Source organism: Lepus europaeus, chromosome 3 (assembly GCF_033115175.1).
Source record: "Lepus europaeus isolate LE1 chromosome 3, mLepTim1.pri, whole genome shotgun sequence".
Taxonomy (NCBI): domain Eukaryota; kingdom Metazoa; phylum Chordata; class Mammalia; order Lagomorpha; family Leporidae; genus Lepus; species Lepus europaeus.
Window position 1 is genome coordinate 2,284,055 of NC_084829.1, and position 26,729 is coordinate 2,310,783.

Sequence of the window (26,729 nt, forward strand, 5' to 3'; positions counted from 1 at the left end):
CTTGGCGCGCACGCAGCGGCCCCTTCCCGCCGCTGCGAGCAAAGGGCCTCGCGCTGGGTCGGAGTCGCTGGGGGCAGAGGGAGGCCCAGCCCTCCTCCTGCTGTTTCTCTCTTGCTTTCTTTCTTGCCAGCTCGGTCCAGACACCCAGAGACTGCAAGTACGCCAAAAGAGTGGGGGGCCTTCCGTGTGGCTTCTCCCACAATCTCTGGGTCACCCCGCAGGTGTGATCGTGACCACGGCCCCCACACGTACCCGTTATCTCTGGAAGCCCGCAGCCCCGCGCGAGGGGACAGAGAGTGGCCTTGGAGAAGCGCTCAGCTCTTGGACGTACTGGCTTGCTTTTTGTCATCAGACCTGCTAATGTCACACGGCCCGCCGCAGCCTGACCCCTCCTCTGAGCCGAAACGTGGCCGGCGGACAAGAGGGGGCGGTGCGCGGCGAGCGGGTAGAACCCCTCACCTAGGAGCCCGCGAGCGTGCAGAGAGGGTGCGGGGCTCCAGCAGCCTGCGCTGCCCGCACCCACGGGAGGCCAAGAGCCACCGCGAGCCCCAGAGCGGGGCGGGCCCAGCCGACCGGGGCGAAGCACCTCCCGGAGCTCGCAGAAGGGCACTGGACCCCCTACCCTTATTTCGGCTGGAGAAGTGTCCAGGCAGGGGCGAGGCGAGGCGACATGGCTCCCCACCCCCACCCCACCCCCGGGAACAGCAGGGCTGGGGGGCCGAGCGCTACGAATCAGGCCCTTTGTGCCTGGCTCCAGGTAGGGCAAAAGCGGAGACATCCGTGAACCGAGAGACTGGAGGCTGAGTGGGGGCGGGGGCAGGAAGGCGAGGACGGGACGCGCGCAGGAGGCCCGGGGTACCCCGGCGCCGGGCGGAGACGCCAGAGAGCCAGCCCGAGGCGGGCGCGGGGTCTCAGCCCGCAGCGACGAAGCGAGGAAGGGTCTGCGGGGGGTCCAGGAGGACCCAGGAAGTTTGCGCCAACAATGGGCGTCCGGAGGAAGGCCGGGGCTGAGCGGGCGGCGCGGGGCGCCGGCGGCGGGCGGGCGGGCGCGCGGGCGGGCTGGCGGGCGCGGGGAGCGCACCGGCTGCGGCGCGGGCAGGGGCGCGCGGGCAGGGGCGCGGGCGCGGGGCCCGGGCGGCCGGCGCGCGTGTGGTCAGCCCCGCGGTCCTCCGGCCGCGGGGCGCGGGCCGGTGGGGCTCGGCCTCCAGCTCATTCAGAGGCGGTTCTCGCCCTGCCATTGGCTGCGGCCGCCGTAGCGGGGCGGGGCTCCGCTGCCCGGAAAAAAAAAAATGTAACTGCGTAAAAAAGTCCTGGGCTGGGTGACGGATGCTCAAAAGTTCAGAAGTTTTTCCCAATGCTTCCTTAAGCGGCCGGCGCGCGAGAGACTGCAAAGAGGTGACGCGGGGCCCGGGCAGGCGGCCGGCGCGCGGCCCCCCCCCCGCCCGCCGCCCCTGTTATTTGGCCGCCTTGGCCGGCAGCTCGGGACAGAGTCTCTCCGGGAAGGCGCAGGCAGGCTGGCGAGGAGGGCGCCTTCTCGCCGCTGATCCTCGGCTCTCCTCTCCCCCCGCCGGCTCGCGCCTGGAAGTGGCTCCGCGAGTTCCTCCGAGGCGGCTGACCGCGTCCTCGTCCGGCCGTCTCCACTTGCAGCGAGCCCTCCCCGGCGACCGGCGTGGGTGCCGAGGTGTCCGGCGGCGCCCGAGGAGCCCCCAGCGAGCGCGGGGAGAGGCCGCGGGGCCTCGGGCGGGCGGCCGCGCCGGACGCAGCGCGGCGGCGGCGGCGGCGGCGGGGCCCGGACTCGCACTCGGCGGCCGGCGCGGCGCGGCCCGGCCCGAGCGGGGGTGGGGGGCGGCGCGCGGCGGCGGCGGCGGCGGCGGCAGCAGCAGCAGCAGCAGCGGCCAGCGGGGGCCATGCAGGCGCGCTACTCCGTGTCCAGCCCCAACTCCCTGGGAGTGGTGCCCTACCTCGGCGGCGAGCAGAGCTACTACCGCGCGGCGGCCGCGGCGGCCGGGGGCGGCTACACCGCCATGCCGGCCCCCATGAGCGTGTACTCGCACCCGGCGCACGCCGAGCAGTACCCGGGCGGCATGGCGCGCGCCTACGGGCCCTACACGCCGCAGCCGCAGCCCAAGGACATGGTGAAGCCGCCCTACAGCTACATCGCGCTCATCACCATGGCCATCCAGAACGCGCCGGACAAGAAGATCACCCTGAACGGCATCTACCAGTTCATCATGGACCGCTTCCCCTTCTACCGGGACAACAAGCAGGGCTGGCAGAACAGCATCCGCCACAACCTCTCGCTCAACGAGTGCTTCGTCAAGGTGCCGCGCGACGACAAGAAGCCGGGCAAGGGCAGCTACTGGACGCTGGACCCGGACTCCTACAACATGTTCGAGAACGGCAGCTTCCTGCGGCGGCGGCGGCGCTTCAAGAAGAAGGACGCGGTGAAAGACAAGGAGGAGAAGGACCGGCTGCACCTCAAGGAGCCGCCGCCGCCGCCGGGCCGCCAGCCCGCGCCCGCGCCCGCGCCGCCGGAGCAGACGGAGGGCGCCGCGCCCGGCCCGCAGCCGCCGCCCGTGCGCATCCAGGACATCAAGACGGAGAACGGTACGTGCCCCTCGCCGCCCCAGCCCCTGTCCCCGGCCGCCGCCGCCGCCGCGGTGCCCAAAATCGAGAGCCCCGACAGCAGCAGTAGCTCCCTGTCGAGCGGGAGCAGCCCGCCGGGCAGCCTGGCGGCGGCGCGGCCGCTGAACCTCGACGGGGCCGAGCCCGCGCCGCCGCCCGCGCCGCCCGCGCCCCCCGCGCCCCCGGCGCCGCCGCCGCACCACAGCCAGGGCTTCAGCGTGGACAACATCATGACGTCGCTGCGGGGGTCGCCGCAGGGCGCGGCCGGCGAGCTGGGCCCTGGCCTGCTGGCCTCGGCGGCGGCCGCGTCGTCGCGCGCGGGCATCGCACCCCCGCTGGCGCTCGGCGCCTACTCGCCGGGCCAGAGCTCCCTCTACAGCTCCCCCTGCAGCCAGAGCTCCGGCGCGGGCGGCGCGGGCGCGGGCGGCGGCGGCGCGGGCGGCGGCGGCGGCGGCGGCGCGGGGGGCGGCGGCGGCGGCGCGGGCGGCGCGGGGACCTACCACTGCAACCTGCAGGCCATGAGCCTGTACGCGGCCGGCGAGCGCGGCGCGCACCTGCAGGGCGCGCCCGGGGGCGCGGGCGGCTCGGCCGTGGAGGACCCCCTGCCCGACTACTCTCTGCCTCCGGTCACCAGCAGCAGCTCGGCGTCCCTGAGCCACGGCGGGGGCGGCCAAGAGGCCGGCCACCACGCCGCGGCCCACCAGGGCCGCCTGCCCTCGTGGTACCTGAACCAGGCGGGCGGAGACCTGGGCCACCTGGCGAGCGCCGCGGCGGCGGCGGCGGCCGCGGGCTACCCGGGCCAGCAGCAGAACTTTCACTCGGTGCGGGAGATGTTCGAGTCGCAGCGGCTCGGCCTGAACAACTCGCCCGTGAACGGGAACAGTAGCTGTCAGATGGCCTTCCCCTCCGGCCAGTCGCTGTACCGCACGTCCGGGGCGTTCGTCTATGACTGCAGCAAGTTCTGACGCCCGCCCGGCCCTCCCGCACCTCGGGGGCGAACCCCGAAGCAGGCACGGCCCCAAAGAACCCGTCAATGCAAAATCGAAACTAAAAAAATAAATAAATAAATAAAAATAATGCAATTCCTAAAACTTGAGAAATCTTCACCGTACCGGCTTCAGTCCTTCCAGAAGTTCCACTCACCAGCTCCGAGGGAAAAAAAAAAAAAAAACTGTTTTCTTAAGCGAGTAATTGAGAGCCACCTCCTCCACTGTGCCTTGTCTAAGTAAGCCAGAGCGTGCGCCGTGCTGTAGCGAGGCCACGGACAGTGTCCCTGCACGTCGCACGTAAGTCCCTCCTCGCTCTCCTCCTCTCCCTCTCGCTCCCTCTCGGGCCGCCTGCCCTTCTCACCTGTAAGATAGCCATTTTTTACCCTCTGTCGAGAGGAGGGCGAGAGTCCCCGTAGAGCAGAATCGCTTGCTTTTTATTCAAGGACTTGTTTTAAAATGTAAATTGCAACATAGTAATTTATTTTTAATTTGTAGTTGGATGTCGTGGACCAAACGCCACAAAGTGTTTCCAAAACCTGACGTGAAAGTGCCTGAAACCTGAAATTGTGCCTTTATTCTCATTATATAAAAAAGGGAAACTGTATTAATCTTATTCTATCATCTTTTCTTTTTTTGTTGAACATATTCATCCTTGTTTGTTTATTAATAAATTGCCATTCAGTTCGAATGAGACCTATATGTCTGGATACTTTAATATAGCTTTAATTACAAAAATATTAAGGAGAGAATACACTAGAAGTTACCTATTCTCCACCTAAATCTCTGGAGAAGGGAAAAAAAATGCAGAAATCCTCTGACTAGTCCATGTCAAATTTCACGAAAAGTCTTTTTGTTTAGTTTTTTTTTTTTTTTTTCTTTCTGCAGCACCTTCTGCAATGTATTGTATAGTCAGCTTGCCTTTTTTTAAATTTTTTTTTGTGGCTAGTGAAACGATAATTTCCTAAACAGATCTGAGCTGGCATATAAACAAATACAGTAATGACAGAACATGATGCGGGAAGTTCCAGCCGGTGGATCAGCAGCAGCCTTTGCCACAGTGATACCTGTGTGTGGCGAGATGCAGGTGTGCCTCCAACACACGCACACACGCACACACACAAGGATGTTTGGCCCGTGTGTCCCATGTACAATTGCCAAGCATATTCTGCAGCCTTGGGAGCCAAATGCCCAGTAGATTTCTCTTATTCCTATTAATTTCAGTCTGTTGTAAGAGGCAAAACCGAGTTTTAAAATGTATGTATATAAACCATCCACTTTTATAATCCTTCATGTACTGCATGGAAGGATTGATTTTTTTTAAAGGAAAAAAAAAGACATACTGTGGGTTGCAAAGGGATATTTAATCTCTGGGAAACTATTTTAGAAGCTATGTTCATAGAACAATTTTTTTTTTTTTAAGATGGAAAGCGGTAACAAGGAAGGAGAGCGCAGCGTTTCAGTCTAGGGTGGTTTCTTTTTCTCGAACCAATTTTTCTTGTTAATTTACAGTTAAACCTAGGGGGCAATCCGGATTGGCCCCCCCCCCAGCCTTTTGTAAATAACCCAGGAAATGTAATAAATTCATTATCTGAGGGTGATCTGCCCTGTCAATCAGACTTGGGGAGATGGCGATTTGATTAGCGCCGTCCCGGGCCTTTCCGTTTGTTTTCCAGATAATACACTTTCCTATCTGCCGCTCCTATCTGGAGGCAACACTTAGGCAGTAATTGCTGTCGCTTGTCAAAATCTGATCATTGTTAAAGGATTGCTGCAAATAAACACGCTCTAATTTCAGTCAAAACCTGCGTTCCGTGGCCTCTGATTCGCTCGGCCCCCTCCCCCAGAGTCGGAGCCCAGCAGCCGGGAAGGCGGCGGCGGCGGCGCGGGCACCTCGCGGGGCCCGGCCTCGCCGTGCGCTCCGTCAGGGCCGCAGGCCTAGGGCTGTCCGGGGCAGCCCCGCGTGCAGGTAAAGACGCCGTGGGCACGCGGCGTGGGGTCGGCGCTGTGCTGCGCTTGAGGGAGCCGGCCGGGCGCAGCGGCGCGCGCGGACAAAGGGTCTCGGCGGCCCGCGGAGCCGGCCGTCCTCTCCTCCCCGCCCCCGGAAGGTCGGCGGCGGCAGGTGGGCCACGAGCCCGTGCCCGAGGCCTGGAGGCCCCGGCGGCCGGAGACGGGACCGTTCTCGACTTGTCCGGGGGCCAGGGCTGGGGTGGCGAGCGGAGCCCCGCGGCTCGGGCCAGGCTTTCCCAGCCGGGGCGGCTCTCCAGGGCCCCGGGCCCTCCGGGGCGCGCACAGCCCCGACGCTGGCCTCCCGGACGCCGCTCCGGGACTGGAACGCTCCGCAGCTAATTAGCTGTAATTGCCCGCCTCCCGGGTGCGTGGGGCGCCCCCGCCTCCCCCGCCCGGCCGCCTCCCTCCCCGGGTTCCCGCAGGCGTCTCGGCGGCCTCCTCCCGGAGTCGGCGACGTGCAGGAGAAAATCCGCGCTAGGCTGGACGCGTTCGCCGCGGGCCGGCTCGGGGTGCCGGGCAGAGCGCGCCGAGCGAGCGGAAGGCCGCACGGAGCAGGCGCGCGCGAGGGTGCGGGGGCCGAGGCCGGCGAGCCGGGAGAGGCGCCCCGGGGCCCCAGCGGCGCCCGCTCGCACCTCTCTCCCCGCGGCTCCGCCCGGCCCCACCGCGCTCCGGTTTCCTCCCGGCTCGCCGCCTTTGTTTTGAAGACGCACGTGCGTTTGAGGAACCCGGGCGGGGTGGAAAGGTCAGAGGCACCTCATTGCTCACGGGTGACAGCGCGCCCCGCAGCCCCGGGGCCCGCAGCTGAGCGGCCGCGGGACCACCCCGCAGCTCGGCCGCGCCCGCACGGGACCTGTCCCGCCCGGCCAGCGCTGTGGGGAGGGGGGCCCAGGCGATGGCCTCCCCGGCACGGCTGCCATAACCCTGCGCGGTGTGTGAGGTCGGTTTACAGAGGCCACAAATCACTTGGCAGTAGCCATGCGGGGAGTCGCTCTGCCTGATGCATGCGCCAGGCCTGTGGGCGCGCGGCGGGCTCAAGCGCTGCGGGTTAACGTGCCCGCGACCCTCTCCGCCGGCTCCCCTGGCCCCGAGGGCTCAGCGGCCGCAGGCAGCCCCGGGCCGGGCCTGGCCAGGCGGTGATCAGCTCCCTCATGGGGGCTGCGCATCCCCGAGGGCTGGGTCGCGGGGGCTTCGAAGCTGGGTCAGAGAGGGGGCGGCAGCGCGCGTCCTGTTCCTGAGCCGAACAGGGCGAGGGAAAGAACCGGGGCCCGCCGGGGTGCGGCGTGGGCCGCGGGCTCCCCCGGCCGCAGAGAGTGGGAAGGAGCCGGGGGTGGGGGGGTGTGCGGAGCTGGCTTCCGTGGCCCCTGAGCGCGCCCTCTTCCTTGTCCGAGCAAACTGCACGACTGTGTTTCACCCTCCTCGCGTGCGAAATCCGCGTGTCTGTGTCCTGCGGCTGCCACGAGCTGCCCGCGGGACAGTCGCAAGGCTGCGTTTGCGGGCGAGGACGGGGGAGCCTGCCCCTTCCGCGGATCGTTACATCGCCATGGTTTTCTGCTCTCCATACTCCTGCTTTTGGATTCCGGCATCCAGCTTCGGAAAATCCCCGTGGTGCCAGCCTTATTTAACCTCGGTGGTTTGCTAGTTTGATTTGCCCCTTCCCCAACCCCCTCTCCCCCGCAATGAGGCTAATTTCTCTGTGCATTAGTCTATAGGAAACTCCGTGATATTTGAACTAATAGCCGCTACATTTTGAATTAGCCCGTGATAGCAGGCAGGACCCCCGGGCGGGGGAATTGGCGAACTTTGAATGCAGCCTCTGCAGAACGAGCATTTTGTCCTTTCTGTCGAAGGGGGCACGTTTATTTTCTTAGCAATTTATGCCGTACACACGCAAATGCCAGCATGGTGCCTGCCATATCAAATCTTGCATTCCGGCGCATGGCCTGTGTGCTGGGAGCGAGGGCTGTTTTCCAGGTTGTGTTGTTAGCTGCGCTTTTCCACCAGCCTGTGTGCAAACAAGCGCGCATTAGACGATCTGTCATCCCACGCGGGTTGTGTCCCTGGGAATCGAGGTTTGCAAAGCGATAAGGCTCAGCTGTGCTGGGGGCCTGTGCACACTGAGCCGCCTCCTGCCAGCTCAGAACCGGGGGATCTGGACCCTGGAGTGCCTCAGGGTTCTGTTGGGCTGCCCCTAACTCTGAGAGGTGAGAAGTGGGGTTAGGGCCTCTGTCTCTCTCCTGGTGCCCTGCTCACTGGGGGCCGGTTTTCAAGGTGTAAGGGCCATTGGTTTTGTTCTTACTGGTCCAAAAGCTGAGAGGCTGGACACTTGCTGCTTTAGCCGCCTAGCCTGGGAGGCACAAGAGGCGTCCCCGGCTGATCCAGGCCTGGGGCACTGCCCCTGGTGTTCTCCAAGGCTGACAGCGGTACCGGAACCCCGCCAGTGGGACTATTAGTTTCCTTCCACCCCACGCCACGGCTCAGAGCTGCGGGAGAGGGGTTCCACTGAGCAAGCTCCAAGTCCCCTGCCGCCCGGCCCCGACGGAGCTCCTCTCTGCCGTATTTCGTGGCTGGTCCGGGGAGCCATTAGCCCTTCCCACCTGGTCCATAAACAGCTGTCGGCTAGGGGCAAGATTGATGGTGGCCAAGTATTACAGCTGGCCAGGCAGCACCGCCGAGGATTCCACGTGGGCTGAGCAGAGACTGGGGTGCGGGAAGAGAAGCAGCCGCAGGCTGAGGGGCCAGGGGCACACTCGGGGGGCCCCCAACAAGAGGGGCTACTGTATGCAGACAGTGGAGCCTGAAGCGCGGCTCCAGAAGGCCCACTTTTCTGGGATCTGTTTTGGTCTCTAACACAGCTAAAAGCCCCCTGCAAAGAGCTTTGAGTGATGGCGTTCTCCCTGCCCGCCAAGCTGGTCTTCCTTCCCATCTGGGGCTCTGCCTTTGGGGGGCCCAATTCTGCTCTCCTCTGTTTGCCTTTGCTTGCGTCTCCTCCTTTCTCTTTGTCTCTGTGGCTCACCCCCCCCCCGCCCCCTTCTTCCGTCTGCCCCCCACAGAGGGCCTTGGGGCCAGGACGTTTCTCCCAGATGTCCCCACTCCAGCTTGCACCTCTGCTGGCTTCCTCCACGACCCCTCCACTCAGCGTTCTGGGGGGGAAGGCCGGATGTGGCTGCGACCCCAAGCTTATTGCCCAGGCCTGGGGCAGGCCTGGGGCCCCTACCCCCACCGAGGGAGAGGACCGGTACATTCCAGGTCCAGGTCCAGTTGGGAAAGGAACTGAATTACATAAATCCCAGCTCCACAACCCATTCAGGAGAACGAAAGCCGCTTCTCCACTAGCGTGCTCGACCTGATTAGGAGTGGAAAATTGAGCAAGGTGTACCATGTCCGCCTTATTGGAAACCAAAATACGGCGCAGGGAGCAGAAGGCACAACCCTTGTGCTGCTCTCCCGTGCCCCGTGACTCCAGAGAAACCCTCTGCTCTGTATTATTTTTTGGTGTTGTTTACCTGATTTCTTCCCTCACTGGTTTTAAATCTGTAGCACATGGAGCGCGTGTTCCGGGAGATGCAGTGGGGCCTGTGGTTTTCTTGCATGTGCAGCCGCCCCCCTCCCTGCCGGGGCCACACGCTCCCAGAAAGGGCCCGGCTTTGCTTCCAGCTCCCAGTCGGGCTGCCTGGGGGCCGCAGGTGACCCTCGGAAGCCTCAGTGGCGCGTCTCCAGGTCCCCTGGCCCTTCCCAACGGGGCCTCCCTCTTTTCTCCCAAGGAGCATCGGCCTTCGCTGGCCTGCCCTGGGCCCCGCGGCCCCGCTGCTGCTCTGTGGGAGCAGATCGCGTGCCCTGTCCCACGAAGGGCGCTGGCTGGGCAGCCCGTTTGCTCCCTTGAGTCAACACTGCCGAGGGCGAGGGGGACCGGGAGTCGTGAAGCCCAGCGCCCGCCCTGGCTGCTGGGACCCCCCACAGGCCCCAGGAGAGTGGAGCCGGCTCGGCGAGGGGCGCGGAGGGGCTGGGACCTTGGAGGCAGGGGGTGAGGGGTTCACTGGGAAGCTCTGGGGACGACTTGGATACAGAGATGGGGAGGGGGGCGGCAGAGGGACACAGTGAGCCCCCTCCTGTGGCTACTCCAGAGAAAAAGCAGGAAAACCGACGCATTGAGCGCCGTTAACTCTTAAGGCTTCCGCATTTCCTTCAGCAGAAAAGCGGGTCGCGGCTCCCGGCGGCTGGGCCCGGGCCTTGCTCGTGACCCCGGCAGTGCAGTGCGGACCGAGCCCAGGGCGCGGTGTGCTCGCATTGTTTCCAATGTGCCGGTAGCGGAAAGGCCAAAACCCGCGCCCCGACTGCGCGCAGGGAGCCCGGCCGTGTCCCGCAGCCGGGGTCACGCGCACGGTGGCGGCTGGCCGCGGGGCTGTCCGGAGGCCGCGGAGCCGGGGGTCGGGGCCCCGCTTGCCGTTCCCGAGGTGGTTTTTGTTTCTTCTCACCCAAAGGCCAGTCGCGGCCTAGGCTGGGCCGCACCGCTCGGGGCGGGTCGCGGCGCCAGGAGCGTGGGCTAAGGCGGGGCAAGACGGGCGCCGCCGGGCCTCTCCCCATCGAGGCGTCCCGGAGGGGGATCGGGAGGAGGCGGCCTCTCGGCGGATCCCGCAGCCGGGGGCAGTTTGGGTGCGAGGAAGTCCCAGAGAGGGCGCAGGGCCTGCGTCGCGGCTGGATTCCGGGGGGCCCCACTCCCGTCGGGCTCCGCAGACGGCCCGGGAACCCAGTGACCGAGGGAAACGTGACCTTCTCCCGCGCCTGCCAGCCGGCTCCCGGGCGGGCCGCGACCCCAGGGCCCGGTCCTCGGAGACGCGGGGAAAGGGCCTCCCGCCCTCCCCGTGCAGGCGCGCGCTGCCGGGGACAAGTGGCACAACAGGAAAACCTCGCCAGAGGCCCTTCCCAGTCGGCTTCCTCGCCATAAAAAGCCAGACTCCAGCCGAGGTCCTGACCCCTTCCAAATATACATTCCCTCGCCCGAGGCCCGCCACGCCAGCCCGGGCCCCGGGCTGCGCGGCTTCCTCCCGGGCCGGCTGGAGCCCGGGGCCTCCTCGGGAGCGGCGGGGATCGGTGCAGCCCCGAGTTCAGTTGCTCTCGCCGGCTCACCAGCTCGCCTCCCTCGCTCGCGTGTTTTGGCCCTGCGTGCGCCCGGAGCCCCCTGGTGAGGGTTCCTTTTCACGCACCACAGCGCCGTCTCGCAGGGCGGCAGGGCAGGAGAGCGCGCCGCGCCGGTTCCCGCACACGTGCGCCGCCCGCAGCTCGCCCAGGCCCGGGGTGCGCGCCTGGCGCATGCGCGCACGATCTGCACCCCCTCCTTCAAGGTAGAAGTTTGGACCCGAGAGTCCCATCCCGAGGTGGCAGCGCCAGGGCGCGGGCCAGGCGAGGCCTGGGTAGCCGTCGTGGTGCCGGTGCACGCCGACCGCGCCCCCCGTGCGGGCACCTTGGCTCCCGGATTCGGAGATCAAAGGGGCTGCTGGGAACGGGGCGTCCGTGGTGTGTGACCCCTGACCCTGAGGAAGGGCGGGAGCCCGGGCCATCGGCGGTGGGGCCTGGGGTCAGGCCGCGGTCGTCGGCCTCGAAGTTGAGAGGGAGGAGGAGGAGGAGGAAGAGGAGCGGTGGGGCCCTGCCGGACAGAGCGCGAACTCCTAACGCTCCGGCCCGGTGGGGCCCGACCGGACCCTGGGCAGAGTCCAGCCGAGAGTAGTAACCCCGAAGGCGCGCACCCCGGGAGATGCGCCCGGGGAAGGCGGCGAGGAAGGCCTCAGGCTCCGACTTCCGGGAGAGGCCCAGGCCCTGCCTGGGTGGACACTGCGGATGGTGGGAAGCCGGGCCCGTGGGCGGCGGGCCGGCTCCCGGAGCCGCCTTGTGTGCCCACTGCTGGGTCGCCGGCGAAAGAGCCGCACGGGGTTTGGAGCGGTGCAGGTGGCACGCGCGAGTGCCCGCCGCAGTGTCCTCGTGAAAGCTGGGAAGCAGGTCCGGGAAAACAGATGACCTGTGACCTCGGACCTTCTCAGACACAGATGCCTGGGGTTCTTTGAGACGTGGGAGTGAGGAGGGTTTGGAGATGCCTTGGTAGCCGTACCTTGAGGGTTATCATTTTACAAGGAAATTCTCCTGCTCCATAACGCTGGTCAGCGGCTCACAGCTGCCGGCCAGCAGTTTCCATGGGGTTGGTGGTGGTTGGGAAAGGTCCTGAAAGGGAAGCAAGAGGAGCCAGGAGCAGTGCCCGCATTGGGGGGGGGGGCGGGTTCCGGCACACACAACCCCACACATCTCCCCTGGCACCCCACCCAGACCTGCAGTCGGGCTCCCAGCGGAACCACCTTAGCTCTCCTTTCCCAGGCACTCGGGCACAGGCCTGACCGTGCAGCCTGCTTGGGGGCTCGCGGCTGCAGAGGTGTGACAGGTTTATGGTGTGGGGCCAGGCTCACCAGTGACCCCTGAACAACAAGAGGCAGCAGCCAGCCCAGAGCGGGGGCTCCCGCAGGAAGGTCAGGGGGAAGGGAGTTGGCTGGGTGGCCCGAGGGTCCATGTTCCCTGCCCCTTGTTTGGTGGACAGCCCTGGGTTTAACTTTCTTTAGTTTTTATAACACACACACAAAGATGGGAGATAGTTTATAACACAATGCAAAGCAGAAAAAAATAAGTTCACTGAAATTGAGGTTTAAGAAAAAGCCTTTTAACAAGAATCATCTTAAAGGAAATTCTGCAGGAATGTTCCTTTTGTTTGCACACACACAGACACACACACAGCCAGGAAGCCAGTGAGCTCTCACACTGAGGTACAGGAACAGAGCCTGCAACCAAGTATCTGTATTTGTTTCCTTCAAAAATCGATGCTGAAGTCCCCATTGAGAGCTGGAGTTGATTCAAACCCCTGCCTAGACCCTCCTGGCCCTCACACCGAACAGCTTATTATGGCTTTGGGCTAACATGCCGCAAAACACTGGGTAGAATGCCCCCGCCGCCCACCCCCAGCCCCAGCGGCCCCAGGAGTGGTCCCTCTTAGGTGTGGGATGAGAGGTTCTGGTGGTCTGTCAGGCAAGGCTCGAGGGAACGCAGTTGGTGAGATCTGCAAACTGTTTGTGCTCTGAGTGTGTGTGATAGTGCATCAGCCGGCACGCTGGTGTCTCTGTGTGTGTCTGTGTGTGAGCATGTGTGTGTGACAATGCATAACCTGTATGCTAGTGTCTGTGAGCATGTGTGTGTGTGTGACAGTATCAGCTGGTACCCTGGTGTCTCTGTGTGTGTGAGCACGTGTATGTGAGTGTGTCAGCCTGCATGCTGGTGTCTCTCTGTGTCTGTGTGTGAGCATGTGTGTGTGACAGTGTATAGCCGGTATGCTAGTGTCTGTGTGTGTGTGTGTGTGACTTTATCAGCTGGTACCCTGGTGTCTCTGTGCGTCTGTGTGAGCATGTGTGTGTGAGTGTGTCAGCCTGCATGCTTGTGTCTGTGTGTGAGCATGTGTGTGTGATAGTGTATAGCCAGTATGCTAGTGTCTGTGAGCACGTGTGTGTGTGTGACAGTATCAGCTGGTACCCTGGTGTCTCTGTGCGTGTGTGAGCACGTGTGTGTGAGTGTCAGCCTGCATGCTGGTGTCTGTGAGCGTGTGTGTGTAAGACAGTATCAGCTGGCGTGGTGTCTGTGGGTCTGCATGTGACAGTGTGTTGGCCAGGATGCTGGTGTCTTTGTGCATGTGTGTGTGAACACGTGTGTGTGTGTGTGTGACAGGGTCAGCTGGCATGCTGGTGTCTTTGTGTGTGTCTGCATGTGTGAGCATGTGTGTGTGTGTTGGCTGGCATGCTGGTGTCTGTGAGCATGTGTGTGTGACAGGGTCGGCTGGCACGCTGGCGTCTTTGTGTGTGAGCAGGTTGTGTGTGTGTGAGCAGGCTGTGTGTGTGCCCATCCTGTGGGCCCAGCTTCTCAGGGGCCATCTGCTTCCAGTTAGCACCCTGCCTAGGTAGGTGGTGGGAGCGTTTTGTGGGGGCAGCTTCTGAGAACCGGGTGAGGCGCCTGGGCCACCCCAGTTCTGCTCGGTGATCGTGGCCGGCCTGGTTCGTGGCGACTGGGGCAGCCACACAAAGAGCCCTCTCTCCTGCGCCAGCCGTTGGCGTCTCGGTCCTCCCCCAGATCATAAACCTGCCCGTGACGATTCAGAAATAGTTCCCCCGCACTCAGACACGCATGTGCAGAGGCTGGAATTCCATTTGCTATAAAGTTTTATTTTATTTTGCTTGGAAGGAGAGTGAGGGGGAGCCAGAGAGCCCTGGCCTAATTTGTCGTAGGGCAGGGTACTGTATTTCAGCAGAGGTGTGTGCACCTGCACGCCAACCCCGGCCTGCTGCCTGGGGCGTCCTGTGCCTACCTGTAGCTGAACAGGAGCACAGAGCTGACTCGGGGGTCCTCGAGCCACCTAAATGATGCACTCGGCGAGGCCAGATCCCGGGACCCCGGGCTGGGCCTTCAATCTGACTCCTAGTTAATGCTGATACAGCCCAGGTGTGGAGCGCGGCTCTCTCGAATGTATCTAGCACTTGCCATCTATTGGTTGGCTGACTGGAGCAGAATTCGAGTGAGGAGAGGCTGGGCAGCAGCCCGCTGCGAGACCCTAGGCCACAGGGCAGGCGTGGGCTGGGGGCCTCGGGCGCCCAGGGCTGGGGGCCTCCCCGCAGCACTGCCCTTCCAGGCTCTTCTTCTGGCCCCCTTCTAGGGCTGGGGCTGCTCGGTAGGTGGTGGGCAGGAGGGGGCTAATTATAGGCAGCAGAGGGGGGCAGGCTGCTCTCCAGCTGGCTCAGGCCTGGCGGGGGTCTTCTCAGCCAGGCCTGAAGAAGCCAGAATAAACCGGTTTATTCCGAGGTGTGACTTTTGGTGTTTTTGTTTTGGGGTCCCTTACAGCCGCTTTACCACGCAGAAAACACAGCGACTCTGGGTGCTGGTTCGTAGAAAGGCCATTTTTTATTAAGGAAAGAGGAAAAACAATTCGAAGGCCCCACAATTTGAGGTGTCTAATGACATAATTTCAAGTAACGTGAATGTGATTCAAACGTCTCCGATTACCCAAAACCCAACCCAGAAGCTTCGACAAAGGCCAAGCGGGTCCCCAACCCCGGGACTGGCATTTCCCGGCTGCTACAAACCCTGTGGGCGCCGGGAACCCGCGGGGTTCCGCACCGCCACCCTGGCTCCCGGCACCCGCCGACCGCACGCGGGGGTCCGCGGGCCGGGGCGGGGGGCGGCGCTGCGCTCGGCGGCCGCGCTCAGGCGTTGGGGTTGGTCCGCATGAGCTCCACGTCGGCGTGCACCATCTCCTTCACCAGCTCCTGCGATCCAGACACGGGGTGGGCGGGACTTCTGCCACCCTCCGCGGCGACACCCCGGCCGCGGGTGGCGGCCCCCGCCCGCCGCCCTCTCCCCCGCCCTGCTGGCCTCGGGCGCCGCGGGCACCGGCCTGGCCTCGCCCCGAGAGCCGCCGCCTCGCAGCCCGGGGTGCCGGGCGGCCCTGCCCGGCCCCTGCTGCCAGCTGAGCCCCCGTGCCCGGGCGACACTTACATCGAAAGCGACGCGGGGCTTCCAGTTCAGCTTCTGTTTCGCTTTGGTGCAGTCTCCCTGCAGAAAGTCCTGCGGAGAAAGGGGAGAAGCCCGCGTGGGACGGGGCGCCGAGCCCCGGGGAACCCCGCGCGCCCGCTCCGGACGTCCGCTCAGGCCACGTCCCGAGGCGGCCCCCGCCCCTCCGCACCGCGTCCCGTCCACTCTGAATGGCTTTTTGTAGCTCACATCGGTCGTCAGCGACGCTCGCTGGGAGAACCGTTCCGGACGACTGCCCTTTCCGGGCGCACCCCGGGACTCGGCTCCCGCTGCGGGGCGGGCGCGCACTGCGCCCCGGGGCCGGGTACTCTCCGCCTCCTCCTACCCGAAGCCGCTGGCCACGCGGGGGCGGGCCTGGGAGCTGCAGGCGCCAGGCTCGGGCCCCGGGGCCCCGGTCCTTGGCGGCGGGAGGAGAGCACCCTGTTTCTAAGGGAGGCGTGGGTGTGGGCTCCCGCGCTGGCGGCCCAGCGCGGCTCTTCCCGGGCGGCGGCTGAGCTGCCCCGGGTTCACGCTGCCTCCAGCACGCCCACGCGCCCCATAAACCGAAACCGAGTTGCGCGCCGCGGTACCTGCAGCCCGCAGTCTGGAGCCGCGCTCCCAACAGCTCCGCGGAGGACCGGGTTCATCCTCAGGACAGCGGGCTGGGGCTGCCCCTCGCCTGAGTCGCGAGCGTCCCGTCCCGTCCCACGGGGCCTTGTCACGCGGGAAAGCAGGGGGCCAGGACTCACGGGGTCTGCGTGGCCCACACAGCGCAGCAGGGCTTCGCGCGGGGTTTTAGGCACACGGGGCGGCTCGTTTCCACCTCCCTAAGAGGCTTCCCAGGAAAGAAGCCTGCTTAGAAGATAGAAAGACGGGCAGAGACGGGTCCCCCAGCCCTCCCGCGCCAGCCCTCCCACGCCCACGTCTTTATTACACGGGGCTCTCAGCGCTGAGATGGAAATTGGAAGATGAGTTGGAGACCAGAAAGGAGACAAAGACTTCGAGAGACATCGTGTTTGTAAGCGAGGCAAACAAGCTTTTCCCCTGGACAGACACAGCCATCAGCAGTCCCCGCACACGGACACGAGGGTGCCTGGCGCGTCCCGCGGCCACGCACAGCACTCCGGCCCTTCCCGCGCAAGCTCCTCCTGCCCTGGCGCTTGGCTGGCACGGCAGTGCTCTGGTTCGGGGTGGCAAGGCCCTGCTTGGCCGGGCCGCCTGGTGCTCCCGTCGCGGCTCTGCCTCGGCCACCGCCGGCCGCGTGGGTTCTGCATGTGCCCAGCACGGATGGCGGGGGGACTGCTTCCCAGTCATCCATCAGTGCGCCCGAGGCTTGCCATTTCACAATGCACCGAAGTAGTGATTTCCTCCCCGGGGGGCTGTGTTAATAAGAGTGCGAGGAGTTACTTCTGCCGGCCCCAGAGTCCACGGCCAGATTCCGCAGGAAGGCGCGGGATACAAAAATTAGTGGCTGGTGGTCTTAACACAGTGCTACACGGAGTTGCCATGTAAGTGGGAAAACAAACCAAGTAATTTATTTCTCTTTCCTTTCCCTAAATAAACTTGTCTATACTTCCACAATGCTTCCATTTTACTATCAGCGTCACACAAAGATACTCATTCTTCTTCCCCAGTGTGGAGCCACGAAGCAGCCAGGCCAGCCTCCCCCCACCCCCACCCCCCATCCTATAGCAACTACAGGGCTTGGAGAGAAACATGGTTATTGTTTAATCACATCACACTGGCCGTAAATCAACCAGCGCAGCATAGGATGCAACACATGGCTGTGAACCTACAGTTAGCAAAACCCTAAAACCCGGTTTGGCTTCCAGCGATCTCAGTAGGCTTGGGAAAGAGAGCTTTGTATTGTAATTACGTTTCCTGTATTTTCCTACAAGTAGCTCATAATATAAAAACAACCCAGGAACTACAATTAAGGAAAAAGAAAAATGGGTTTCAAAAGCTTAGAAACAGACATTGCTACCATACGCTGTGAAAGTATTTCATTGAAACCAGAGACGCGCCCAGCCAAACTTCCCGATTTAGTTTTGAGCCCAGCTCCCGCACTGCAGTCTAGCAGCTTCCTTTACCCTTCTGCCAAGGCTCTGTCTCCCTGAAATTTAATTAGACCAAGAGACTCTGGGAGGGAGAAGGATGAGGGCCCATCAGGACAGAACAGCGTGCCCCATGCCAGCTGCTACCGAGCCGGCCTCAGGACCACCGCGCGCTTGTACCCCAACCAGCTTCTGAGGCCAGAGGAGGACGTCTAGTGTGGGCTGCCCCTAACTCCTTACCTCTTCCCGCTGTGCCACTGTGGCAAAGGCAGAGTGCAGGGCACCCCACAGGGGCCCGGGGAGCACGGGGGGCACTTCTGCAGGTGAGGCGCCTTTGGGCCTGGGGGGCTGCGCGGGAAGACCCCAGCATGGACCCCTTTGGTGTCCCACTGCCTCTACAAGCTGACCTTCCTTGAGCCCCCGGCACTAGGGCCTGCTCTCTCCTGCTCAGCTCTGCCCTCCTGCCAGCTCAGTTCCTTCTGTGTCGGCTTAGTGCCCCAGGATGACAACGGGGGAAAAGCCGAATTAACGTGATGAACATCAGTTCAGTTTCCAAGAAGGACTTTCCTGGGGAAAACAAGCGACAATGAAACTCGGCGACCCAGTGGAAGCCGCTCCGTGTGCACAGGCCTTTCCCGAGCCCTGGCTGCTGGAGTGTCTTCGCTGCTTCCTCGCTGCTCCTCAGGTGAACCATACAGTTTCAATCTGTAATTTATTATTGTCAAGTTTTTATTATTGTCAAGTTCAATCAGGTTTAACTGAGCGTTTCACGGCAGCCGGGCAGCGTGAGCAGGGAGGGGCGTCTCTGTGCGGCTCCCCCCAAGCTGTGTGTTCGTCTGGCTTTCAGGAGTTGTCCTCTTGCTGGGGCATCGAGGCGGGGACCCGGAGGGCTCCGCGCGGGCTCGGGGCTCGCGGTCCTGAGCTGCACGGGGAAGCGTGGCGGGGAGGGCATGTTTTGCTGTAGCGATTTTACAGGCTTTCCTGGCTCACGTTCTTGTTGTAGTGGACTGATAAAGCGCCAGGCCAAATCCTGGAAAAGCCATTAAGCCGGTTCCTGAGCTCAGAGTAGTTAAGGGAAAATCCAGAAAAAGAGAGAGAATCGTACTCTGCCATTATCTTCTCCCCGAACCCCAGTTCTCTGCCCTCAAGGCTCTGGGGCACCTCTGCACTCCCACCAAGGGGACACCCCATCCTTACATGGCACTGCTTGGTGTCCTTTCTCCCCCCATCTTCTCTGGATCATTCCTCTCCACGTTAAATGCCCCCACCGCCTCCCTAGAACCAGGGTGGGCAATGCTCGTAAACGTACTGCATCCAAGGTCACAGCCACACTGCTTTTTCTCTCGTTTCACTGACTTTGCTTGGGGGACATTTTAATTCTGAGTTCCAGTTATGGATACTATTTGTTTCCTCAACAGGTTTTGCAAAAGAACATGTGTTTCGTGGGGAGACATTTTAAGAGTGTGCGATCTTTTGGGCAGGATGCTGTTAAAATTCGAATGCACATTTTGAAAGAAACTGACTCCCGAGTGCCGTAAATACGAAGGTGCGCAGAGCAGGCCCGGGGAGAACCCTGCTTACACATCTTCAGGAATGCGAGACACGGAGCTGTGAGTGGCACTCGATGCTCATTTTTCCCTTCTACTTTTCTTAGAAAAGCAAAAGAGAGGAACAGCTCGGGTTCCAAGGGAGCACAAGGCGGCCAATGAATTTGGTTCTTGATCTAACTTTATGCTAATGGCGAGTGAGTAGGAAAGTTTACTCTGGGGGTAAAGCTTCGTTTTAGAAAGACTGATGAGAACAAAAGCAAAAACAGACAAACAAAACTGCTTCGGGAAAAGGCTTTCAAAAAGAAACTATCTCAGGAGAAAAGCACAGCACACTGCAGTCGAGGTTCAAGAGCGGCGACCCTGAGGTAGAGAGAAAGCAAAAAATCTAGCCTGCAAGCTCCCCCAGACTCCAGGCTGTGGGAGAGAGAGGGATTCGGCCACGAGCCCGTCACTGTGAAAGCCAGGCACGGGAGGTTTCCGTGAGGTGCATTTCCCACGAACTCTCTGAAGACCTCGCGTGCCTGGATTTCAGAACCGTGTGCGCCCAGAGAACGTTCTTTTCTCCTCGCGTTTTCCGTGGACTTCCCTCACGGGGCAGCTTCCGCTCGCTCGCTCGCTCACAGATTTGCCCTTCGGGTGAATTCTTCCCCGAGGGAAAGCAGACCCCTGAGCGGCGGCGAGGAGCTTTCCTGGTTTCCTCGGCTCGTCCCCTTTCTGCGGCCCATCAGCACAAACGCGGTGGAAGCCAGGCCTCTCTTTTAATGACAAGGGGTGATAAGAGACAAGCCGAAAACAGCAGGCCTTCTGGTCTGCTCAGGAAGCCGGGCTCAGGGGCACTGTCCGTCAGCAGGGCTCGCAGAATGCCGGCAGAGCTCAAACAATGCTTGGGCCACCTTGGGGAAATGCAGTCAGCGGCAGCCAGGAGCAGTGGAGATAAAGTGGAGCGGGCAGAGGCCCCGGGGGGCAGTCAGCACAGAGCCCCTGTGCCTTGGGTACAGACCACTGCCGGACACTCACACTGTCCCCTTGTGGCCTGGAGCCTCCGGGTGATGCCCAGGACCCTCGGGAGCCTGTGAGCGCTCCCTCCTTGGAGTCACTGTGCGGGGCTGGCACTGCTTCTTGTCAATGGGTGGAATTTGTCATCTGGGATCAGCAGCTCTTAAGAGGCACTGAACAAAGGGAAAGAAATATGTCCCCGTTCACGGATGCTCCCGACACAACGGGACAAAGGCCGGCCGGCACGGCAGCTTTCCTGGAAAGTGAACGAGGGCGCTGTCTGCCTCTCGTGTCTACTTGCTAGTAGAGCACACACGGTTAAGAAAGCAGCCTTGGCGGTACAAAAGACCTTCAGAGCACTTACAGTGCAGCCTACCTGTTTTCCCTTTATGTATATTAAAGATGTGTTTACTTATTTGAAAGGCAGAGTTACGGAGGGAGAGACACACAGAGAGATCGCATATCTGCTGGTTCACTCCCTAAATGGCCTTGAGGGCTGGGCTGGGCTGGGAGCCTGGAACTCCATCTGGGTCTCCCACTTGGCTGGCAGGGGCACAAGCACTTGGGCCATCTCCCATTGCTCTCCCATGCACATTAGCAGTGAGCTTGATGGGAGGTGGAGTAGCTGGGACTTAAAACAACACTCATATGGGATGCTGACATCGCAGGTGGCAGCTTAACCTGCTGTGCCACAGCACCACGTCCCAATTATATTTCTGAAACATGGTTAGTATAAGACCAGAAACAACAGAAGTACAGCTGGGACTGTGGTACCTGCAGGTTCTACATCTGTGGATTCAACCAACTGCAGAGAGAAAATATTGGGAAAAAAATTATGTCTGTACTGAACATGTACAGACTTTTTTCATTGTCATTATTCCCTGAACAGTACAGTACGACCGTTCCCACAGTGTTTCTACCAGATCCGGCCTTGTGAGCAGTCCAGAGATGATCTAAGTGCACAGGAGAATGTAAGCGGCTCCATTGAAAACACTGCACTTTCTTTCTTCCAAGATTCATTTATTTACCTGAGAGGCAGAGTTACAGAGAGAGAGAGGGAGAGGCAGAAAGAGAGAGAGAGGTTTTCCATCTGCTAGTTCACTCCCCAAATGGCAGCAATGGCCAGGGCTGGGCCAATCTGAAGCCAGGAGCCAGGACCTTCTTCCAGGCCTCCCAGGCCAGTGCAGGGGCCCAAGCACTTGGGCCATCTTCTACTGTTTTCCCAGGCCATCAGCGGGGAGCTGGATCAGAAGTGGAGCAGCTGGGACACGAACCAGCACCCATATGGGATACCGGTGCCGCAGGTGGATGCTTAACATACTACGCCACAGCGCTGGCCCCACTGTGTGTTTTCTATAAGGCACTTGTGTACCTACAGATTTTGCTCTCTGAGGGGAGGTGGTCTTGGAGCCAGTCGCCTATGGATGCAGCTGTATTTAAGGGAAATGCAGGATTGAAGCATATTCACTTCCCTTTAAAAGGAGAGTCCCAGCTGGGCCCCGCACGTGCTTGGGAGACCTGGAAGAAGCTCCTGGTTCCTGGCTTCGGACCGACTCAGCTCTGCCAGTTGCAGCCATTTGGGGAGTGAACCAGTGGATGGAAGCTCTCTCTATCTCCCTCTCTCTCTGTGTAACTCTACCTCTTAAATAAACAAATAAGTAAAATCTTAAAACCAATGTCCTGGACAAAGGCCTTTCATGCCGACATGCTTGAGACACGTGGAGGTGAGGGTGGGGGGGTGCTCCTCCATGGGGTGGGACACGTGCTTGGTGCCACTTGTGCCACAGGAGGCTCAGCTGCTCCCTCTAGACAGCAGCTCAGAGATCTCTCTCGCCACCTGCCTGCCAGCTGTCCGGCCTTTGGCTGGACAGAGGAAGGGGCACGCTCAGAGCAGGGTCCACCCCAGGAACACTGCACTTCTCAGAAGCTGTGCCTGGGAGTTTTGGGGAAGCTGCCTCCCCAGGGAAGGGAGTGAGCAGGATGCTTTAAAGAAAATAAGCGGGGCTGGCGCTGCGGCCAGAGGTCAATCCTCTGCCTGCTGTGCCGGCATCCCATAAGGGTGCTGGTTTGAGTCCCGGCTGCTCCACTTCTGATCCAGCTCTCTGCTATGGCCTGGAGGATGGCCCAAGTCCTTGGGCCCCTGTACCCGCGTGAGAGACTGGGAAGAAGCTCCTGGCTCCTGGCTTCGGATCGGTGCAGCTCGGGCCGTGGTGGCCATTTGGGGAGTGAACCAGCGGACGGAAGACCTTTCTCTCTGTCTCTCCCTCTCACTGTCTGTAACTCTACCTCTCAAATAAAAAATAAAATCTTTTTAAAAAATACAGAAAACAAGACCATGAGCCCTGGGGATGGTGTCCCTCACCACACGCATTGTGAGGCAGGGTGGCTCTCCGCACCTGTGATTGTCACGGCAGAATTCACCTTTTTCGGCTAGCTCTGTTTCTCGATGGCATCCACACACGGAAAGCCGGGGACCCTCTCGCTCGCCTCCCTCTGCCCTGGCTGCTGCCCCGCCGACTGGCAGTGGCGCTGGCTGACTCACAGCTCTAATTCAGGGCCGCTTCGTGACAGAGAGATAACACCCGAGCGAGCGACCTCAGCATTCCTGGCTTCAAAGGGCCACGGTGCCATCTTCCAAAGAAATTACTGGTTCCTGGTAATGAGTGGATGCAGGGGGTGGAGATTCGCCCATGCTGGTGGGAGGTGGCGCAAACCCCGAGGAAAGGAGATAAAGCAGCTCTAAGTGGACCGATTAAGGCCTCTTGTGACATAATTGACCAGTGGTGCTTGGGACACCAGGCGCGGGCTGCTTTTCTTCTGCCACGCACGACTTTCCATCCTGACTGCACTTGACAGGCATCAGCCAATTAAACCTCAAGACAATCATGTTCAAGATGCAACTCAACAGATCTGCTATCTGTTCCAGGCGGCCTCCTTCCTAGAGATGAAAGTCCTGTGCAAAGTGTCTCGGAGGCAGAGCCCAGCTCTGCCACCCGGCGTATCTGCAGCCTGCACCCTGGCATCCGGGCCGGCCGCCCAGGCCACAGGGCATCCCGAACTGCACAAGACGAAGGCGGCTGTAACCTGCCCACCTCTCAGAATAGGCCCGTCACTCCCACTTCAAATAGTAGTATCAAAAGAGGATTGGAATTAACACTGGTTCCCTAAGTACACGCCTTTCTCCCCTTTGGGGCTTTCCTCAACTTACAGAGCATAGCAGGTCCTCCTAATCAATAAATCGCACCTCAGTCATCCATCCATCCTCCGTCCACCCGCCCACCAGCCCTCAATCCACACCATATTCAGGTGTGCACGTTCACTCACACATTCCTCCTTGCAGTATTTCTTGAGAGCCTGATTGGAGGTTCTAGCGGGGGGCGCAGCTACTCTTAGATCCTTGACCCAAGACCGGTCCTCCTCCAGCGGGGAAGATGGTCCTCTTTGACCAAGCACATGGAGCAGTGAGGGAGGAAGGGGACACCGCCCAGCCGGCCAGATCAGCCAAATAAACCCTGGCGATCAGCGGGGTGACAGATGTCGCGGCCAGATCACCCTCACATCCTTCAGTGTTTTCTAAAACCTCCGGGGTGAACCAGACAACCGATCACATCCAAATTCTTGCAATTCTGTTTTCTTTTTTGAGAACTTTTATACTTAAGGCAACTATCATGACATTTGTCAGCAACTTTTGTGAGGGGCACAGAGAAGGGATAAGCAGATGGCTCTTCAGCCTCTCTAAGGCTTACTTGTCTGTTAATTCAGCATCTTATTGTCAGGTAGGGTTTTACCAGCTGCTGTGTACCTAGCCTATGTGGTTACCCGGCGTTCTTTCCTCCATGTCTTCATGACGGTGCTGAACAGAGTCCTACATACACCTGAACACATCTACAGAGATATTTAGATCAAACAGCTTGATTAATGTCACAAAGCCATCCAGTGGAAGCCGGATTTCCGAGTCTTAGTCTATCAGTCACAACGCTTGACAGAACGAACTCTACATAGAAAGTGCCGGCACAAGCGATCTCCTCTGTGCTACAGAGATCTGGGTGGCAGGGAGGTCTCTGGGAAGACTGTGTCAACGCACAGAAATCTGAGCTCGCTGTCACGCCGGACGAGGGAGACAGTTGAACACCCACTGTCTGAGCCAGCGTATGTGCGGTTCTCCACCGGGCAGATGGAAGTGAGCCCAGGGAGGAGGCACCCAGGGACTTCCGGGTGCAGGAAGTGTTCTTGGTGGTGCCGGGCGTGCAGGTGACAGGACCGCGTGCGTCGTCAAGCTCTGAGCAAGCTGCACAGTTAACAGCAATGCGTTTCGCTGCCTGTGAATTGTCCTCAATTAAAAAATTTTTAAGACGCCAACACCAACACAGAGACATCTCTGGCAAGATCTGGATTCATATTGTGGCTCAACCACTTAGTGTTTTTTTAACCTCTGAGCCTCAAGTTTCAAATCCATACAATGGGTCAACACTGCCCACCTTGCAGGACTGTTGTAAGAATTTTTTTTTTAATTTTTTATTTACTTATTTGACAGGCAGAGTTACAGACAGTGAGAGAGAGAGAGAGAGAGACAGAGAGAAAGGTCTTCCTTCCGTTGGTTCACTCCCCAAATGGCCACAATGGCCGGAGCTGTGCCAATATGAAGCCAGGAGTCAGGTGCTTCCTCCCGGTCTCTCATGAGGGTTCATGGGCCCAAGCACCTGGGCCATCCTCCACTGCACTCCCAGGCCACAGCATAGAGCTGGACTAGAAGAGGAGCAACTGGGACTAGAACCTGGCGCCCATATGGGATGCTGGCGCTGCAAGCGGAGGATTAACCTACTGCACCACGGCAGCGCCAGCATCCCATATGAGCGCCAGGTTCTAGTCCCAGTTGCTCCTCTTCCAGTCCAGCTGGCCCCAACTATTTTTAAGAATTTCAAGAGTGCATGTGACAAGCAGCTAGCATCATTTTCAGTTCATCCTACATAAGCGTTCTGTAGCTCTTTTATCACTCACAAGTGGGCAAGACTGTTCTCCCTCATGGGGACGTCTTGGTGATGTGAGGTGATCTATGGTGAGGCTCTTGAAGGAGGAGGCTGTGCTACAGTTTTCCTTCGATGCCTTTTGTCCGCTCCTTCTCCCTGGCACCCCCACTCAGCTCCCTCCGCTTTAGGTCATTATCTTCTGAGCCGCTGTAGCCAGCGTCTGCAGGATTTTCTAGGAGGGTTCATGGAGAAAGCTAGGCCTGGATTTCAACACTTTTGCACCAAACTGATGTGAGAAGTCTTTTTTTTTTTTTTTTTTTTTGCCATAGCCTTTGAAGAACGTCTGTTTTTTGCCCTTCTCCAATCATGACAAACATTTCACGTTCTTGCTTCTTTGCTGCCAAACACTGCTTTAGGCACTGCGGGAAGCAACAACGAACAAGCCCAGCCCCAGCCCTGTCCTGGAGCTCATGTTCCCTGGGGAGAGGCAGAGGAGTGCCCAGGATGAGCACAAGCAGGTTAAGACGGCAGCAGCCGGCGAGGGGGAGAGGAAGGCGGCTGTGGAGCTGGCTGGCCTGCGCGGGTGTTGGTCACGTGACCATCCGGGTAAGAGGGTCCAGGGAGACCCACAGGTGCAAAGGCCTCGAGGGAGGTGCACGCCAGCTCTGGGGGGCAGAGAGGGCTGCTGTGCACGGACACGGAGCAAGGGCAGGAGCCCTGTGGTCAGGTTGGAGAGTGACAGAAAGGTGGACAGTGTTGGCCTCAGGAGTGAGACCGTCAGTGGGACCCAGGCCTTACCCCTCGAAAGCCATGTGGTCACCAGACGTCACTCTCTACAGCCTCTAATGGCCCCTTGCAGTCTCTGCACCCCATGGACCACAGGTGAACAGCTGCCTGGCTCAACCTGCCGTGGACAAGAGGCCGACTTGCTGGTGTGGGTGCAGTTTTGAAAGGCAGCTTGGGACCGACTTCTTGGTGTGTATTTTTAAAAGGTGACGAGTTATTTTTGCTTCACAAGCCTCCACTCTAATGGAAACTCCCCTCTCCTAAAAAAAACCTGCCACTCTTTGATGTGTCTGCACCACCCAATCTAAAGACATCTGGCCCCTCCCACAGGGACGAGGGCAGGGCTGCGCAGCCGGCAGTCAGGAGGCCGCCCAGGGAGCAGGGACCTGCCGTTGCCAAGTGGGCGCCCCGGGGGTGTGCAGTGGAAAGGCAGTCCCTCTTCCGGCCACACGAAGGCCTCAGATCCTGCCCAGCCTTGCTTCCTGCTGGCTGGAGCGGCTATGGAACCCCGCGCTGCAGCTCTCTGTGGGCATGCGCGTGTCTTTCTGTGGCCATGCCTCGGATAAAGGGCGCACCCACCTTCAGAGAAAGAACCTGCTCTGCTTTCAGCCTGCTGCCAGCCTGGTCCAGGGAGCACGGGGTCTGGGTTTTGCTCTGAGCTCTGGCAGCAAACACCCTGATGGAGGTTTTCCAGGATGGCTGTGGCTGCACTACTGGCAAGGACAGGAGAGGAGGCCAGCGAGGAGACCCAGCCACAGACGAGGGCGAGATGGCGGTGCCCGCACGACAGTGCGGCTGGGGGCGCACGGTGGCCTCGGGAGCTATTTGGGAGACTGAGCAGAAAAGAACCTGCTGGTGGACTGGAGTGGGGTGGGGAGAGAGGATTCACAGAGCACTGGATTCTGGCTCCGGTGAGAACCTTTTCACTGCTTTCCAGGGCATTGTGTGGCTTCCCAATGCTGGGGCCACGTGTGAGCGTGACCTTTCACCACCGCCTCGCTGCCATCCCACGCTTCCTCCCTTTCAAGAAACCTTTCATTTTCAGGATTATGAAACAGGGAGCCTTTGAAAAGATGACTTTTGTAAAAGTCACCTACGATCTCTCCTATCACTCCATGGAGTGAGCGTTCTGGCTGTGAATCCTGATCGGATGCCGCAGCTTCTCAAGCGAGA

General features: G+C 60.5%; 2 protein-coding genes across 3 annotated transcripts in view; one reads left to right on the forward strand and one right to left on the reverse strand.

Moving 5' to 3' along the window:
• Window positions 1-1,874: 1,874 nt before the first annotated feature.
• FOXC1 (forkhead box C1) lies at window positions 1,875-5,413 on the forward strand. The gene has a single exon (XM_062187314.1). The coding sequence runs from the start codon at window positions 1,908-1,910 to the stop codon at window positions 3,588-3,590; it is 1,683 nt and encodes a 560-aa protein (XP_062043298.1). The 5' UTR covers window positions 1,875-1,907; the 3' UTR covers window positions 3,591-5,413.
• Window positions 5,414-14,574: 9,161 nt separating this feature from the next.
• The window catches only part of GMDS (GDP-mannose 4,6-dehydratase), a 632,400-nt gene continuing 620,245 nt past the window's right edge, over window positions 14,575-26,729 (reverse strand). For both annotated transcript variants that reach the window (XM_062187315.1, XM_062187317.1), the window contains exons 10-11: window positions 15,189-15,257; window positions 14,575-14,959 (exon numbers count right to left, since the gene is read on the reverse strand). In XM_062187315.1, the coding sequence (XP_062043299.1) occupies window positions 14,897-14,959; window positions 15,189-15,257 (132 nt within the window). In that variant the 3' untranslated portion in view covers window positions 14,575-14,896. The remainder of the gene's footprint in view (window positions 14,960-15,188; window positions 15,258-26,729) is intronic.

Excerpts from the sequence above, each read along its gene's own strand:
- FOXC1 (XM_062187314.1), top strand. The coding sequence starts at position 1,908 with ATGCAGGCGCGCTACTCCGTGTCCAGCCCCAACTCCCTGGGAGTGGTG.